General features: G+C 33.0%; 3 protein-coding genes across 3 annotated transcripts; 2 read left to right on the plus strand and 1 right to left on the minus strand.

The window, feature by feature from the left end:
• Nucleotides 1-3,059: 3,059 nt before the first annotated feature.
• Nucleotides 3,060-3,917, plus strand: LOC139432041 (uncharacterized). The gene has a single exon (XM_071200371.1). The coding sequence runs from the start codon at nt 3,060-3,062 to the stop codon at nt 3,915-3,917; it is 858 nt and encodes a 285-aa protein (XP_071056472.1).
• A 1,976-nt stretch (nt 3,918-5,893) lies between these two features.
• Nucleotides 5,894-6,607, plus strand: LOC139432042 (uncharacterized). The gene has a single exon (XM_071200372.1). It carries the CDS (start codon nt 5,894-5,896, stop codon nt 6,605-6,607), a length of 714 nt encoding a protein of 237 aa, XP_071056473.1.
• Nucleotides 6,608-12,849: 6,242 nt separating this feature from the next.
• Nucleotides 12,850-13,681, minus strand: LOC111418026 (Antioxidant 1 copper chaperone). Its single transcript, XM_023050460.2, has 3 exons — nt 13,564-13,681; nt 13,146-13,227; nt 12,850-13,092 (listed from the first exon to the last, which is right to left on the minus strand). The coding sequence occupies exons 1-3, from the start codon at nt 13,570-13,572 to the stop codon at nt 12,959-12,961; spliced, it is 225 nt and encodes a 74-aa protein (XP_022906228.2). The 5' UTR covers nt 13,573-13,681; the 3' UTR covers nt 12,850-12,958.
• Between the last annotated feature and the right edge of the window lie 57 nt (nt 13,682-13,738).

Below are 13,738 nucleotides of genomic sequence, written 5' to 3' on the forward strand. Positions count from 1 at the left end.
AACAATTCAGAACAGCTGTTATTTTCACTAGAAAAACCTTAAATTTGAGTTGTTGTGATATCGGACAGGTTTTGTTGAATCAGCGAACCCAACCTTTAATATAATATAGTTTTAAATAATTAAAAAATATGGAATAATCTGACCATCTAATTTTCTAAAAATCACGTTTCTCTGTAAACCTATAATAATAAAACATAAGTTGCGATTTAAAGTGTATTTTATTTTGTAAAACTAAGTAATAAATAAACAAAACTAACAAACTAACAAAACAATAACTATTCTTTCACAAAAACTGTACAAAAACTTATTCTAATGTAAAGTATAACTAAATAAATTAAATCATCTAAATAGACTAATATCACGGAACTCATTTACACACATATATGCACATTTGTGCATTTATTTTTGTTGCTTCTTCAACTTGTATGGATTTTTTTCTTAAATCATTAAATAATAACCAATTGGCATTATTGGGCACAAATGCCGTGTAGTGTCCTACATCACTCAAAGAGTGAGTAACTTCTTAGCTGATGATACTTGCGAAGATATAGACTTTGTTCTGGAGTTCTAAATTGTGGGGGTAATCGAGTGCGGGAAGTTAGTTCCCTATATTTTGATTTTTAAATTTTTCATTGTTGTTCTAGATTGTTCTAGAGTTGTTCTACATCGTTCTAAAGCGGCAAATAACAAAAATAAAAACCAAAAAAACAGGTTTTTTTACTAACCCCCCATTTTTTGAAAAATCAGATTTTCTTTGTTGTTCTGGGTTGTTCTAATTGTTCTAGTTACTGTTCTAGAAAATCAAAATTATGGGATCCAGTATTACGAAGTTATAACTAAAAATAGGTTTGGCCGCCGAAATGTCTAGTTGATTGCTCTGACCATAGTTTTTCTATTTTCAGTTCTATATCACAAATGTATACTTATTATACCTAAGCAATCTGAAACAGCTAATATTTTCACTAGAACAACTATAAAGAACACTTTACTCTTTGAAAATTAAAATTTTGGGAAGTTTCAGTTAGTATTTCTTTCATAAGTTCATAAGTAAGTTTCATTAACATCTATTTCAATAAAAAATATATGCTTCAAAATACTTGTTATAGTAAACTATGTTTAGTTTACCTTAGAATAAGTTATTGTACTGATATAGTAATACTGATCGAATAGTTATTGTTTTATGTGTTAGTTTAGTTTATTTATTAATTTATTACTTAGTTTATACAAAATAAAATACACTTTAAATCGCAACTTATGTTTTACTATTATAAGCTTAAAGAGAAAGGTGAAACTTGTGATTTTTAGAAAATTAGGATGGTCAGATTATTCCATATTTTTTTAGTTTTTTAAAACTATTATTATATTAAAGGTGTCTGATATCACAACAACTCAAATTTAAGGTTTTTCTAATGAAAATAACAGCTGTTCTGATTTGTTTTAATTGTTGTAAGTACAAATTTTTAATATAATAATAATTACTATAATATATATATTGCTAAACTTAATTAATCCTTGACCAATTGGAACCGCCATCAGGTTACAATTATATGCTCCCTGTTCTTCCTGGCGGTCCGGTAAAAATTATGAGCTAATCGAACAAAAAGCAAGAAAGAAAAAAAAAACCACAAAAACAAAATTCACTAAGCAGAAAATAAAAAAAATAAAAAGAGGAAAGAACGACAAACCATCTACTTTAGTACTTTTAATCAAATAAATCTAAAATATCAATAAAAAGTAACAAAAACCCTGTACACATGTCCTTATCTATTATATGAAACTTTAAAAGAACTAAAGCCGCAGTGATTAAATAAACATTTTAAGTACCTAGAAAAACAAGAACAATTTAGAGCAACAAAAAATATGTGATTTTGCAAAATTAATGTCCGTGTTAAACGTAAAATACATCTAGAACAATTTGAATCGGCAAAGTTTGAGTTATTTTAGATTGTTCTATGTTTTGTAATTCTTATTGTGTAATATAATCTAAAGTGGCCTTTAGAGAGTTGTTCTAGTGAAAATAATAGCTATTCCAAATTGCGTTAGCTATAATAAGTATATATTTGTAATATGGAATTGATAATAGAAAAACTATGGTCACAGCAATCAACTAGACATTTCGGCGACCAAACCTATTTTTAGTTATAACTTCGTAATGCTGTATCCCATAATTTTGATTTTCTAGAACAATAACTAGAACAACTAGAACAACCCAGAACAACAAAGAAAATTTGATTTTTCCAAAAATGGGGGGCTAGCCAAAAAAACCGTTTTTTCGGTTTTCTCGCGGAGTTTTTATTTTTTCGATTTGCCGCTTTGTAACAAGGTAGAACAACTCTAACAATAAAACAATCTAGAACAACAATAAAAAATTTAAAAATCAAAAAATGGGGGGCTAACTTCCCGCACTCTAGATATTTGTAAGTTTCTTATTCTTAAGGGAACCGTATTAGAAATTTGTACACTATTTATAAAATATGTATTAGCAGCATTAAGTATATCTATATCATTTTCATACACTGGCCGAAATACGTTTAGATCAAAATAATTATTTGATTTTTTGCATCCCCTGAGTGCATTAATGGTTGTCCACGTAGCTTCAGCTTTATTTGCCGCATTTTCAGTATAGTTAGTATACGAAGCCCTTTTTGATCTTTCAATTTCTGTCTTTAGGTACTGACAGAAATTTTTATAATATTAGCTGTAGTATTATGACGACATCTAGAGGCGAAATTGTAGAACGCTCACGTGTTAACGAGTGCAACGACGATCAAGGACAGTCAACACACGACCACTAACTGAGAACCATCACCTAGCGCGATATAGTTTAAATGAAATCAAACTGTTTAAGCATTTAAGTTGTTTTATGTTAATAAACAATATAACATAGTTTTGAACATTTTTAAATTGTGCTTTATTATAATAAATAATAATACCACATAAATTGGCAACTAGAGAAAGCAAACGGAAACAAGTTATAACAGGTGGCGTGACGTCATAAGGCACATGGAAGAATCGAGAACGAAGGTGACGTAATCAAGAAACGGATTTAACGGAACAAAATGGAAACACAACAACAAGAAAAACATAAACATTTTAATTTTGAAGCTTTTAAAGAAGATCAAGAAGATTTTCATTATTACATACAACGTTTTGAAGTGGAGTTAGCAATAAACGGAATAAAAACAACGGACGCAGACGCACGAAACCTACTACTTTCAAAGGTAGGATCACAAACTTTTAAATTATTAGTAGATCACTATAGACCAGATAACGTTATAACAAAATCGTACAATGAAATAAAAGATGTTTTAAACAAATATTACGGGAAGAAATCATACGTTTTATCAGAACGAGTAACATTTGCGATGTGTATGAGAAAGGAAACGGAAACAGTAACTCAATTTATAACTAGACTTCGTGGTTTGGCAGGAAATTGCGAATTTGGTGCAAATTTAAACGAACGTCTGCGTGATCAATTCGTAATAGCAATTAATAACTCTGCGTGGCAACAAGAGATCATTCGGGAACATCCAAATAATTCTGCAACTTTGTCAGAAATTGAAGCTACAGCCGTGAAGCTTGAACAAGCAAGTATTCATTCGCAAAAATTAACGTCACTTACTCAACAAAATCAATTAGAACATGCATACCGGGTAACAAAACAAAACTTCAACAAACACAAAAACGAACAAAGGTCGGAAAGAATACCTAAATCTTTTGACAGAAAACAAAAATGTTTGTTTTGCGGTAATAAACGACACGAAAACGTACAAACTTGTCCAGCTAAGGATAAATCCTGTTCTTCGTGCGGGAAGAAAGGACATTTTGCAAAGGTTTGCATTTCTTCAGGAAAAATAAAATTAAGGGGGGAAATTCATTTAGAACCGTCAAAAAACTCAAAATTTTTTTTTCCATAAAAAGTTGCCTGAACATCTTAAGAATATGATAGCAAAATTTTAAAGCGAAATTCTAAGTACTTCCGTTAAAATAGCGTATTTTCCCGGTGCGCGTTCTTCGTGAAAATTATACATATAAACTATGTGACTCACGCGTGATTCACGTGATCATGCGTGAGTCACGTGATCAAAAAAATCGATTAATTTTATAGCAATATCTTGTTTAAGCTCATGATTCTATGAAGTTTTAATTTCAAATGATTTAAATTGTAGAAGTTATAAACCTTTAACAAGTACGTTATAGATAACAATCTACAAGTCTTCCCGGTTTTTATAACTCCGTATCTTTACTTCTGTGGGAATAAAACAACATAAAGAAAATTGCATAAAAACTCACGAGGGTCTGCCGGTAAAATGGAAGTCGATGCAATTGTAGAGATGTTTTTGAGATCCGAAGAAAAGTTTGGTGTAAAAAGATTCCAAAACGTTCAAAGCAATTTTAGAACAAAATCCATATGGCGACGATATTCCAGTAATTAAAAATGAATGTATTGGACATGTTGAAAAGAGGATGGGATCCCGACTACGAAACATAAAAAAAACATACAAACTTGGCGAAAAAGGAAAATTGACAGATACTCTAATCAGAAAACTTACGACATACTCCGGTCTTGCTATCCGTAGAAATATCATCAGTGCAGAGGACATGAAAAAAGCGATAATGGCTAGTTATTACCACATGTGCTCTACAGATGAACATCCAAATCACCAACATTGTCCGTCAGGATCCGAGAGCTAGTGCAAGTGGCAAAAAGCTAAATCAAATGGGTCGGATTCCTTGATGAAGCATCCAGTGCCATTGCATCCAGATGTTCAGACACACATATATTCAATTTATGAAGATTTATCCAGAGAAAATTTATTAATAAGATGTTTGGGGGGCCACACTCAAAATGCCAATGAAAGTTTCAACTCTACTATTTGGCGATTGGCTCCAAAGCACCTGAATTCTGGCTTAAAAATAGTGGATATTAGTACATATATTGTGGCTAGTTTATTTAATGAAGGAGACAGTAGCATATTGGAAATAATGAGTAAATTAAATCTAATTATTGGGAGGCAAGCCAACATATACGCTGAACAAATGGACGAACATCGAATTACTCGGCAGTAACGATGTAACGAATCTGTGTTTAAAGAAGCTCGAAAAGCACAAAAAGACCAGTTGGCGATCGAAAGTGAATTTTATGAAGAAGCTGAAGGTCTGATATACGGTCCGGGTATTGCAGACTAGCCAACAAGTTATTCGTGATTGAAAAAAATTTGTTTTTACGACTTGAAACTTTAACGCGCTTTTTCTCAAATCAATGTATTTACACCTTATAAGCACGATAACTAATAAACTACTTGACCGATTTTCATTAAATTTGTTACACATATAAATAGTAATATCACCTTCTATTTGAACCTCTAAGTATACATAAGTTATGTTAAAAAATTACTTTTTTATTAATTTATATATCAATATTTTCTTAAAAAGTTATAACATTATTTTAAAACACCTGTATTTTTTAAATGCTTAAATTTTTTAAACTTTTTTTTGGTTCACATAGAAGATATGAATGTTGGGAATAATTTAAATGCATTCGCAAGTAATTCTAACCACTGTAGCGAATGCTAGAATGTTTGAAACGGAACCGCTCACTCCGTAACGTTCCCCTATCTGATCACTATTTGCCGTTCGCCTATAAAAGTTTTAGAATATGTGAATACATATTTTTATAGTACAAAGCATCACTAAATAGTAGTGGGTATCAAAAAGGTTTTAAACTAATTTCAACTTCACGAAAAAATAACTTGAAAATGCGCTTATTTTATCTCGTCTAAATGTATTTCCCCCCTTAAACAAAAATCAAACTACAAACACGCGAAACGTAACAACAAAAACAAACGATGAGTCATCATCTGACAACGGAACAAGCTCAGATACTTTAACTATGTGTAACATACGAACATCAAAGAAAGTAATGTTAACAGTTAAGATTGAAAACAAGGATTGTCAAATGCTTTATGACCCAGGAGCTGCACATTCAGTAATAGGGAAAAAAGTATGGAAAAACTTGGGAAAACCTAAGTTACAACCCACGAACAATCTTGTAGCTTATACCGACATAGAAATCAAAACATTAGGAACAACCAAAGTACAAGTCACAGCATATGGAAGAACACTAACACTACCCATTTACGTGGTTGAGCAAGACGACACACCTTTATTTGGTCTCGATTGGTGCATAGCATTCAAAACACCATTACCTGAAGGAGCACGAATTTGTAACATTCAATATCAGAAAAACAACGACAAACAGATCGTATCAATTGAGAAAGTAGAAAAGCAATTAACGAAAATTTTAGAACAACATAAAGAACTATTTGATGGTAGCATTGGAACCATAAGGGGACACACAGCCCGCATACACATTTCCAGCGATGTAACACCAAAGACTTTTAGGCCTCGACCAGTACCTTTAGCCTTACAGAAGAATGTATCAAAAGAGATTGAAAGATTAGTTAAAGAAGATGTATTAGAACCAGGGACTAAAAACGAAAAGTATTTTGTTCGTTTCCGATCAGAACGAAAACGAAAAATTTCGTTTCCGTTCTTTTCGTTCACACCCAAAAAATATCGTTTTCGTTTTCGTGAACCGAAATGAAATAACGGTTAAAACCGGTTTTTTACTATTTTTCTAATAAAAGTATGCCAACATGCTTTTTTTTATTTTTTTTTGTATTTGACAAATAAGTCACTTGTCATAATTTTAATCATAGCTGGCAAAAATTACTAACATAAAATTTATGCTTTTAAAAACTTAAATGTTAAAAATTTCAATCAACTGCATTTTAAGTGGTGATGGCATTTTTGCTTTTTATAAATATTAAAAATAAAATTTAGAATGAATTGTTTGGGACCGTTTCTGTATTAGAGAGGCACGAATCTGTTTTAGTTTCTTTCATTTATTCTCATTAAATTTAGTTACTTGAAAACCATGCACAAACTGCTATGCAGTTTAGTGGTATGCCAGTGACAGATTTTTTTTGCTTCATATTTTAAATATTTGTTTCTTTTCTCTCTGATCTTGCTTTCTTTCAATTAACTTTTACTTATTTAAAAATTTTATGTCATGGTTAATTTTTGGTTATTTGTAAATAAAGTTATTATTATTATTAAAAATAAGAGAAAAAAATTGTTAACATATTTATTTTATACTAAAAATATATACAGGGTGATTTATAACATACGGAGGAGACTAAATGGGTAGGTACTTGAGGTCAAACTGAAGAGATTTTCTTAATAATGTTTTGTTAAAATCTTAATAGTTACATAGATATCGCATGTTAATTTTTTAAATAAGTTAGCGTCAACTTTTGAGAACCGCTGATATTCACTAAAGAACAATTAAAATACTTGTCAACGCCATCCTCATTTTTGAAGGAGCTGTCAAAGTAGACATTTTAATTGTTTAGTTTTAATACGTAATTTATGAAAAGAAATAATAGATGTTAATTTATGAAATGGATAAAAATAATGTTTTAAATGCAAAATTACAAAATCTCTAAAACAAGAAAATAACATAATAATAATAATCTCTTTATAACATATGTTCAAAGTGCTGTCCTTGCATTTCGACGCACAACTGCGCACGACGAATCCAATTTAACGATAATCGTGGAAATCGTGGACGTATGTCCTCTGTAGCGGCAGTGATGCGATGTCGTAGTTGGTCGATTGTATTAACCTCGGTGGCATATACTCTATCCTTCATGAATCCCCATAAAAAAAGTCCAATGGGTTAAGATCAGGACTACGTGGTGGCCATGGAATAGGTCCACCTCGACCAATCCATTTTTGCCGAAAAGCATTATCGAGGAAATCTCGTACATTACGACTAAAATGTGCAGGACAATCGTCGTGCATAAACCACATCTCACGTCGCATAAGTAGCGGAATATCTTCCAGGAGTACTGGCAGATTTTCTTGTAAAAACTGTAAATAGGAAGTTCCATTAAGAGTTCCTGGTAATTCGAAAGGTATTGTATTCCTATTAACGTATTATTCACAATTCCCGCCCATAGATTCACTCTGAATCGTTGTTGAAAAGAGCCTTGACGAATAACGTGTGGATTTTCGTCCGACCACACATGGGAATTGTGAACATTTAGAACACCATTTCTGGTACAACAGCATTCATCCGTTACCAGTATACTGTCCGCAAAATCTGCTTCTCTGTTGGTACGATTTAGTAGCCACTCGCAAAATTGCAACCGCAAAGGATAGTCAGCGGGAGTCAGTCCTTGCACTTTTTGAAAATGATAGGGGTGTAAACCGTTACTTTTCAACGTACGCCAAACAAAATTCTGGGATACCTCGAGTTGGTGAGAAATTTGACGAGTACTCGTGCTTCGATCCGCTTCCACAATTTCTAGAATTTCTTCTTCCACATTCACTCCATGTCTGTTTAGTCTACCGCCACCAAGACCTTTCTTAGGTTGCAAATTTCCTCTCTCTTGCCCGCTCGATTAACCGAAGAAAAGTATTTTCTGAAGGGATCTGTCGATTTGGATATCGTTCTAAATACAGACGTCTTGCGTGTGCAGCGTTTTCTCCAGCTGCTCCATAAATAATAAGCATATCTACGTATTCTTCGTTACTGTACATTACCATTGTATTTTTTGATTAGTAAAAATTCTAATTTTGACGTTAAATGACATTGATTATTAAAATTAAATGACATGTCCGTTGCTAGGTAACCAAGTCAACTGGATTGACAGCAATAAAAACATGGTATCAGCGGTTCTCAGAAAACAAACACCAGTTTTTGAGTGATTTAACAAATTTTTAAATAGCCGTAACTGCCATATTACAAAGATTTTATTATTGGTGCTAATCAGGCATTGCTTAAGTAACCCCGAAATATTCGCAGTTTGAATTTAAACGTAGTGTAATACCGTATATCGTAAGAAATGCTGGGCAATTAATTCAACTTTAATGCTCTATATCTTTGTGATTATTACATTGTAATCACAACATTATTAAGAAAATATCTTCAGTTTGGCCCCTAATACTTGCTCTTTTAATCTGCTCCGTATGTTATAAATCACCCTGTATACATATGTATAGAAGATATAGAATAGAAGACCCTTGCATCCCCGATATGTCTACTAGGAGTAGGTTACAAAAATATTGTGTCATTAAACCGGTTAAAACCGGTAACCGAAATTATTTATTTCGTTTTCAATCAAGAACGAAAAATAAAAATTTCGTTTTCGTTTCCGTTTTCGTTTCCGTTTTCGTTCTTATAAATTATTCGGTTAATTTCGTTCTTTCGTTCTCGTTTTCGTTCCGTTCTTAGTCCCTGATTAGAACAAATAGATACAACTACCACACCGATCGAATGGGCAACACCAGTGGTGATAGCAGTTAAATCAAATGGAAATGTTCGTCTTTGTGGAGATTACAGAGTCACAATAAATCCATTCGTTCAGGTAGACAATTATCCTCTACCGAGATGCGAGGATATGCTTAGTAAACTGAGTGGTGGAAAACATTTTTCACGAATAGACTTAAAAGACGCATATTTACAACTACCCGTTCATTCCGATTCAAGAAAATATCTAGTTATTGCAACACACAAAGGTTACTATACCTACAAACGTTTACCCTTCGGAGCCTCATTTGCTCCATCATTATTCCAACGAACGATGGACCAAATATTAAATGGATTGGAAGGTACCACATGTTATTTAGATGACATATTAATAACTGCACCAGACAAGGAAACTCATTTGAAACGAATTGAACGTGTGTTAGCACGGTTACGACAAGCTGGCATCAAAACGCAAGCATGTAAATGTGCCTGGTTACAGAGGGAAATTGTATTTCTGGGACATAAAATAGATAGAAATGGGTTACACCCAACTGAAGAACACATCCATGCAATACAGCAAATGCCACGACCTCGAAATGTCACAGAATTGCGTTCTTTTCTGGGATTAATCACATATTATGCCAAATTTATCGAAAATCTACAGATCATTTGTGAACCCCTTCATCGACACCTTAAGAAGAATACGTCATTCAATTGGACAAATCATGACTCAGAAATATTCAAATCACTGAAGAAAACTTTAACCTCAGAATCAACATTAGTACATTATAATGAAAATTTACCACTTTACGTCAGTAGTGATGCATCGGCAAGAGGAGCAGGAGCGGTGCTAGCTCACAAAATGCCCGACGATACCCTAAGACCTGTTGCATTCACATCCCGTACTTTTACAGACGTAGAAACCAGATATTCGACAATTGATAAAGAAGCATTAGCCATTGTCTATGCGGTAACAAAATTTCACCAATATCTGTACGGACGACATTTTTATCTTTTAACCGACCATAAACCGCTAGAACGTATTTTTAGTCATAAACGCGAAACACCAAAAATAGCAAGCAATCGATTGTTAAGATGGGCTATGTTATTGAACAGTTATAATTACACCATCAGATATACACCCGGAAAACAAAATCAAGCGGCGGACGCTTTGTCAAGATTACCTATCTGTGAAGATACACCAAGTAAAAATGAAGCGATTGGTCTACCAAAGCGAGGACATCTGTTACACCTCCGAGTTAAACACCTGCCGATGTCAACAAAAAAAATTACAGAAAGAAGTTTTTAAGGATCACGTGTTGTGCAAAATAATACCATATATTAAAACATATTGGCTTGATAAAGATATACTTCCAAATGAACTGATACCATATTACGAAAAAAGGGATGAGCTATCGTATGAGAAAGATATGATTCTTTGGAAGGGAAGGATATGTATTCCAGAAAAACTTCGCAAAACAATATTAAAGATGTTGCATGAGGGACACCCGGAAATCACAGGAATGCAGAATATGGCGAAATTACACGTCTACTGGCCAAATATCAACAACGATATACAAAAGTTTATAGAACATTGCGAGTATTGTTAAAGTTCGAGAAAGAGTACCCAACATCTACCTCTATATTCGTGGGCAGCACCACCAGTTCCGTGGTCACGAATCCATCGGTTATCGACGCCTACACCAAATGGATTGAAATTGAACCGATGAAATCAACGACAAGTGCCAAAACAATAAATATTTTAAGAAAAATGTTCGCGCGGTATGGACTGCCTAAAATAATAGTGACTGACAATGGACCACAATTAACATCGGAAGAGTTTGAAAGTTTCTGTGCGTTGTTAGGTATAAAGCATGTACGTACCACTCCATATCACCCGCAGACAAACGGGATCGCGGAAAGACTTGTAAAAACTTTTAAGAATCGCATGAAGTGTAGTGAAAAAGATATAGATCTAAATACGCGAGTGCAATCATTTTTAACTTCATATCGAGCAACCCCTGCTAGAACGACCGGACGAACACCGTACGAACTTATGTTTGGTCGGCTCATGAGAAATAAGTTTGATCAACTGAAACCGGATGTACACAGACGACTCGATGAGGAGAGTATAAGACAAAAGCAATGTTATGATCGACACCATGTAAAAGAGAAATCCTTCGAGATAGGAGAACCTGTTTGGGTCAACAACCCGTTAGCGGACGGATCAAAACCGGGCCAGATAGTTGAAAAAACAGCACCGTACTCTTATATAGTAGATCTGGGAAATTCTGTAAAACGAAAGCATGCAGATCAGATGAGATCGAGTAGATGAGATCGAGCAGATGAGAGATAAGACCGAGTAAAATCCCCTCTTAATGATGTACCAACTACCCCAGAAAAGCCAGAGGAAATATTTACGGAAATTGACGAATCAACCAGTACGGAACACCCAAAATGTGACACTCCAAAGAAAAAGATACCCCAACCTGAGATTATAGCAGATCGGGAGTCCGAAACGAAGCCTAGGCGGAATCCTACCCGGGATCGACGACTTCCGGCGCGTTATCAAGTTTAAGTGAGGGAGGGATGTAGTATTATGACGACATCTAGAGGCGAAATTGTAGAACGCTGACGTGTTAACGAGTGCAACGACGATCAAGGACAGTCAACACACGACCACCAACTGAGAACCATCACATAGCGTGATATAGTTTAAGTGAAATCAAACTGTTTAAGCATTTAAGTTGTTTTATGTTAATAAACAATATAACATAGTTTTGAACATTTTTAAATTGTGCTTTATTATAATAAATAATAATACCACATTAACCACATTTTGATCGTATAAAATATACGGTTTTAAACAAGTTTAAACAATTTGAGACAAATTGAACGCTTTTAAATATTTTTGTACAAGCTTACATAATTTCAGTAACATTTTGAACTATTTTGTGAAATTTTGATACGTTTTGAATATTTTAGACAATTTTGTATAAGTTTAGCCAAATTTAGATAACTTTGCATAAATTTAAATTGTGTCTTAAATTCAATTTAACATTAATTTATTTATGTTCGGTAGTAAAATAACAACGATTGTGTACAAAAGCACTATTGTGTAGGTGAGGCAATGAATTATTTGAAATGATTCGCGAATACTTTTGACGATCGCTGTTTTTCGTTACATATGAGAGAGACGCCTACTGCTTGATGTTGTAGAACGACACTACACCATATTGAGCGAATCGTGTGTTACATAGCAGCGCGCTCTTGATGTCGTCTTAGTGTTAATTCACCATTCGTTTTTTTGTGAAGGTTTCATTTGGGCGAATGAAACTATTCATGCGGGTCTCTGTTATGTATTTAGAGAAATGTGAATACAAAACTTAAACATTAATCAATTATTCAATAAAATCATGTGTAGGCGCAAGTGATACTGCTTCTATCTCCTCATAAAAACTGATTCAGCTTAATCTCTCTTAATACTAACACACATTTCCCAAAAACAAATGGATAATAAAAAACAATCCTCACCAAAAAGAAAATATTTATATAATTAGATAATAAAATACAAATAATTAAAAATAGCAACCCATTCTTTTAATTTTATATCAAATAATCTCTTTTCTCTCATTTTCATTAGAATGATTTAATATATTCAGTTGATTTTCCAGTCTTTTTAATCACTTCGAGAATTTCCTGAGCAGAAAGTGATGTTTTCACCAATACTTTTTGCTCTGCCATGTCTATATCAACCTTTTCAATGCCTTTATCTAGAAATAAAGGTTAGTGTTGAACCAAAAATTGTGTGCATTGTGATTTTAACCTTTTATTTTATTTAAAACTCTTTCCACAGCTCCGGAACAACCATCGCAAGTCATTTCCACACGATATTCGTGACTCACAACCTGAAAAAAGAGTATTAATCATTCAAAGTTACATATTTACATGCAAGTAACCTATATAAACTAGAACAGTATTTTATTTTATTATCTAATCTAAAAATGAATACATGGTGGGTTCCTGCTTTTAAAACAAAGGCTTTTATTGTTGTTAAGAAATAATTGGAGTTAGAATTTAGTCACGTTGTTTGTATAGTTAAAAAATTACCGTAAAATATTTGAAATAATTAAGAAATAGCATAAATAATAGGTTAACTGAAAGTGTTATTAATTCGAAAATCTAACCTCAATTTTATTCTATTTTGAATTTTTTTAAATAACATTGTATTTTAAGATACTTACTTTGGCCATTTTATATAATTTTTATTTTATGTAAAATAAGAAAAAAAATAAAAATATTTTAATAATTTGGGCAAGAACTGTATTCAAAAGGTGTTGGACGCGAACTGTCAAGCTGACAGTAGATTGACAGCTGTTTTATAGGAGTCCACCTCATTCATTTATTTCTTTTTAAATT

The sequence above is a fragment of the Onthophagus taurus genome, chromosome 11 (genome assembly GCF_036711975.1).
Source record: "Onthophagus taurus isolate NC chromosome 11, IU_Otau_3.0, whole genome shotgun sequence".
NCBI lineage: Eukaryota > Metazoa > Arthropoda > Insecta > Coleoptera > Scarabaeidae > Onthophagus > Onthophagus taurus.

Excerpts from the sequence above, each read along its gene's own strand:
- LOC139432041 (XM_071200371.1), top strand. The coding sequence starts at position 3,060 with ATGGAAACACAACAACAAGAAAAACATAAACATTTTAATTTTGAAGCT.
- LOC139432042 (XM_071200372.1), top strand. The coding sequence starts at position 5,894 with ATGTGTAACATACGAACATCAAAGAAAGTAATGTTAACAGTTAAGATT.
- LOC111418026 (XM_023050460.2), bottom strand. Across the intron at positions 13,093-13,145 it reads AGTTTTAAATAAAATAAAAG|ATAAAGGCATTGAAAAGGTT; the intron begins GTTAAAATCACA and ends CTTTATTTCTAG.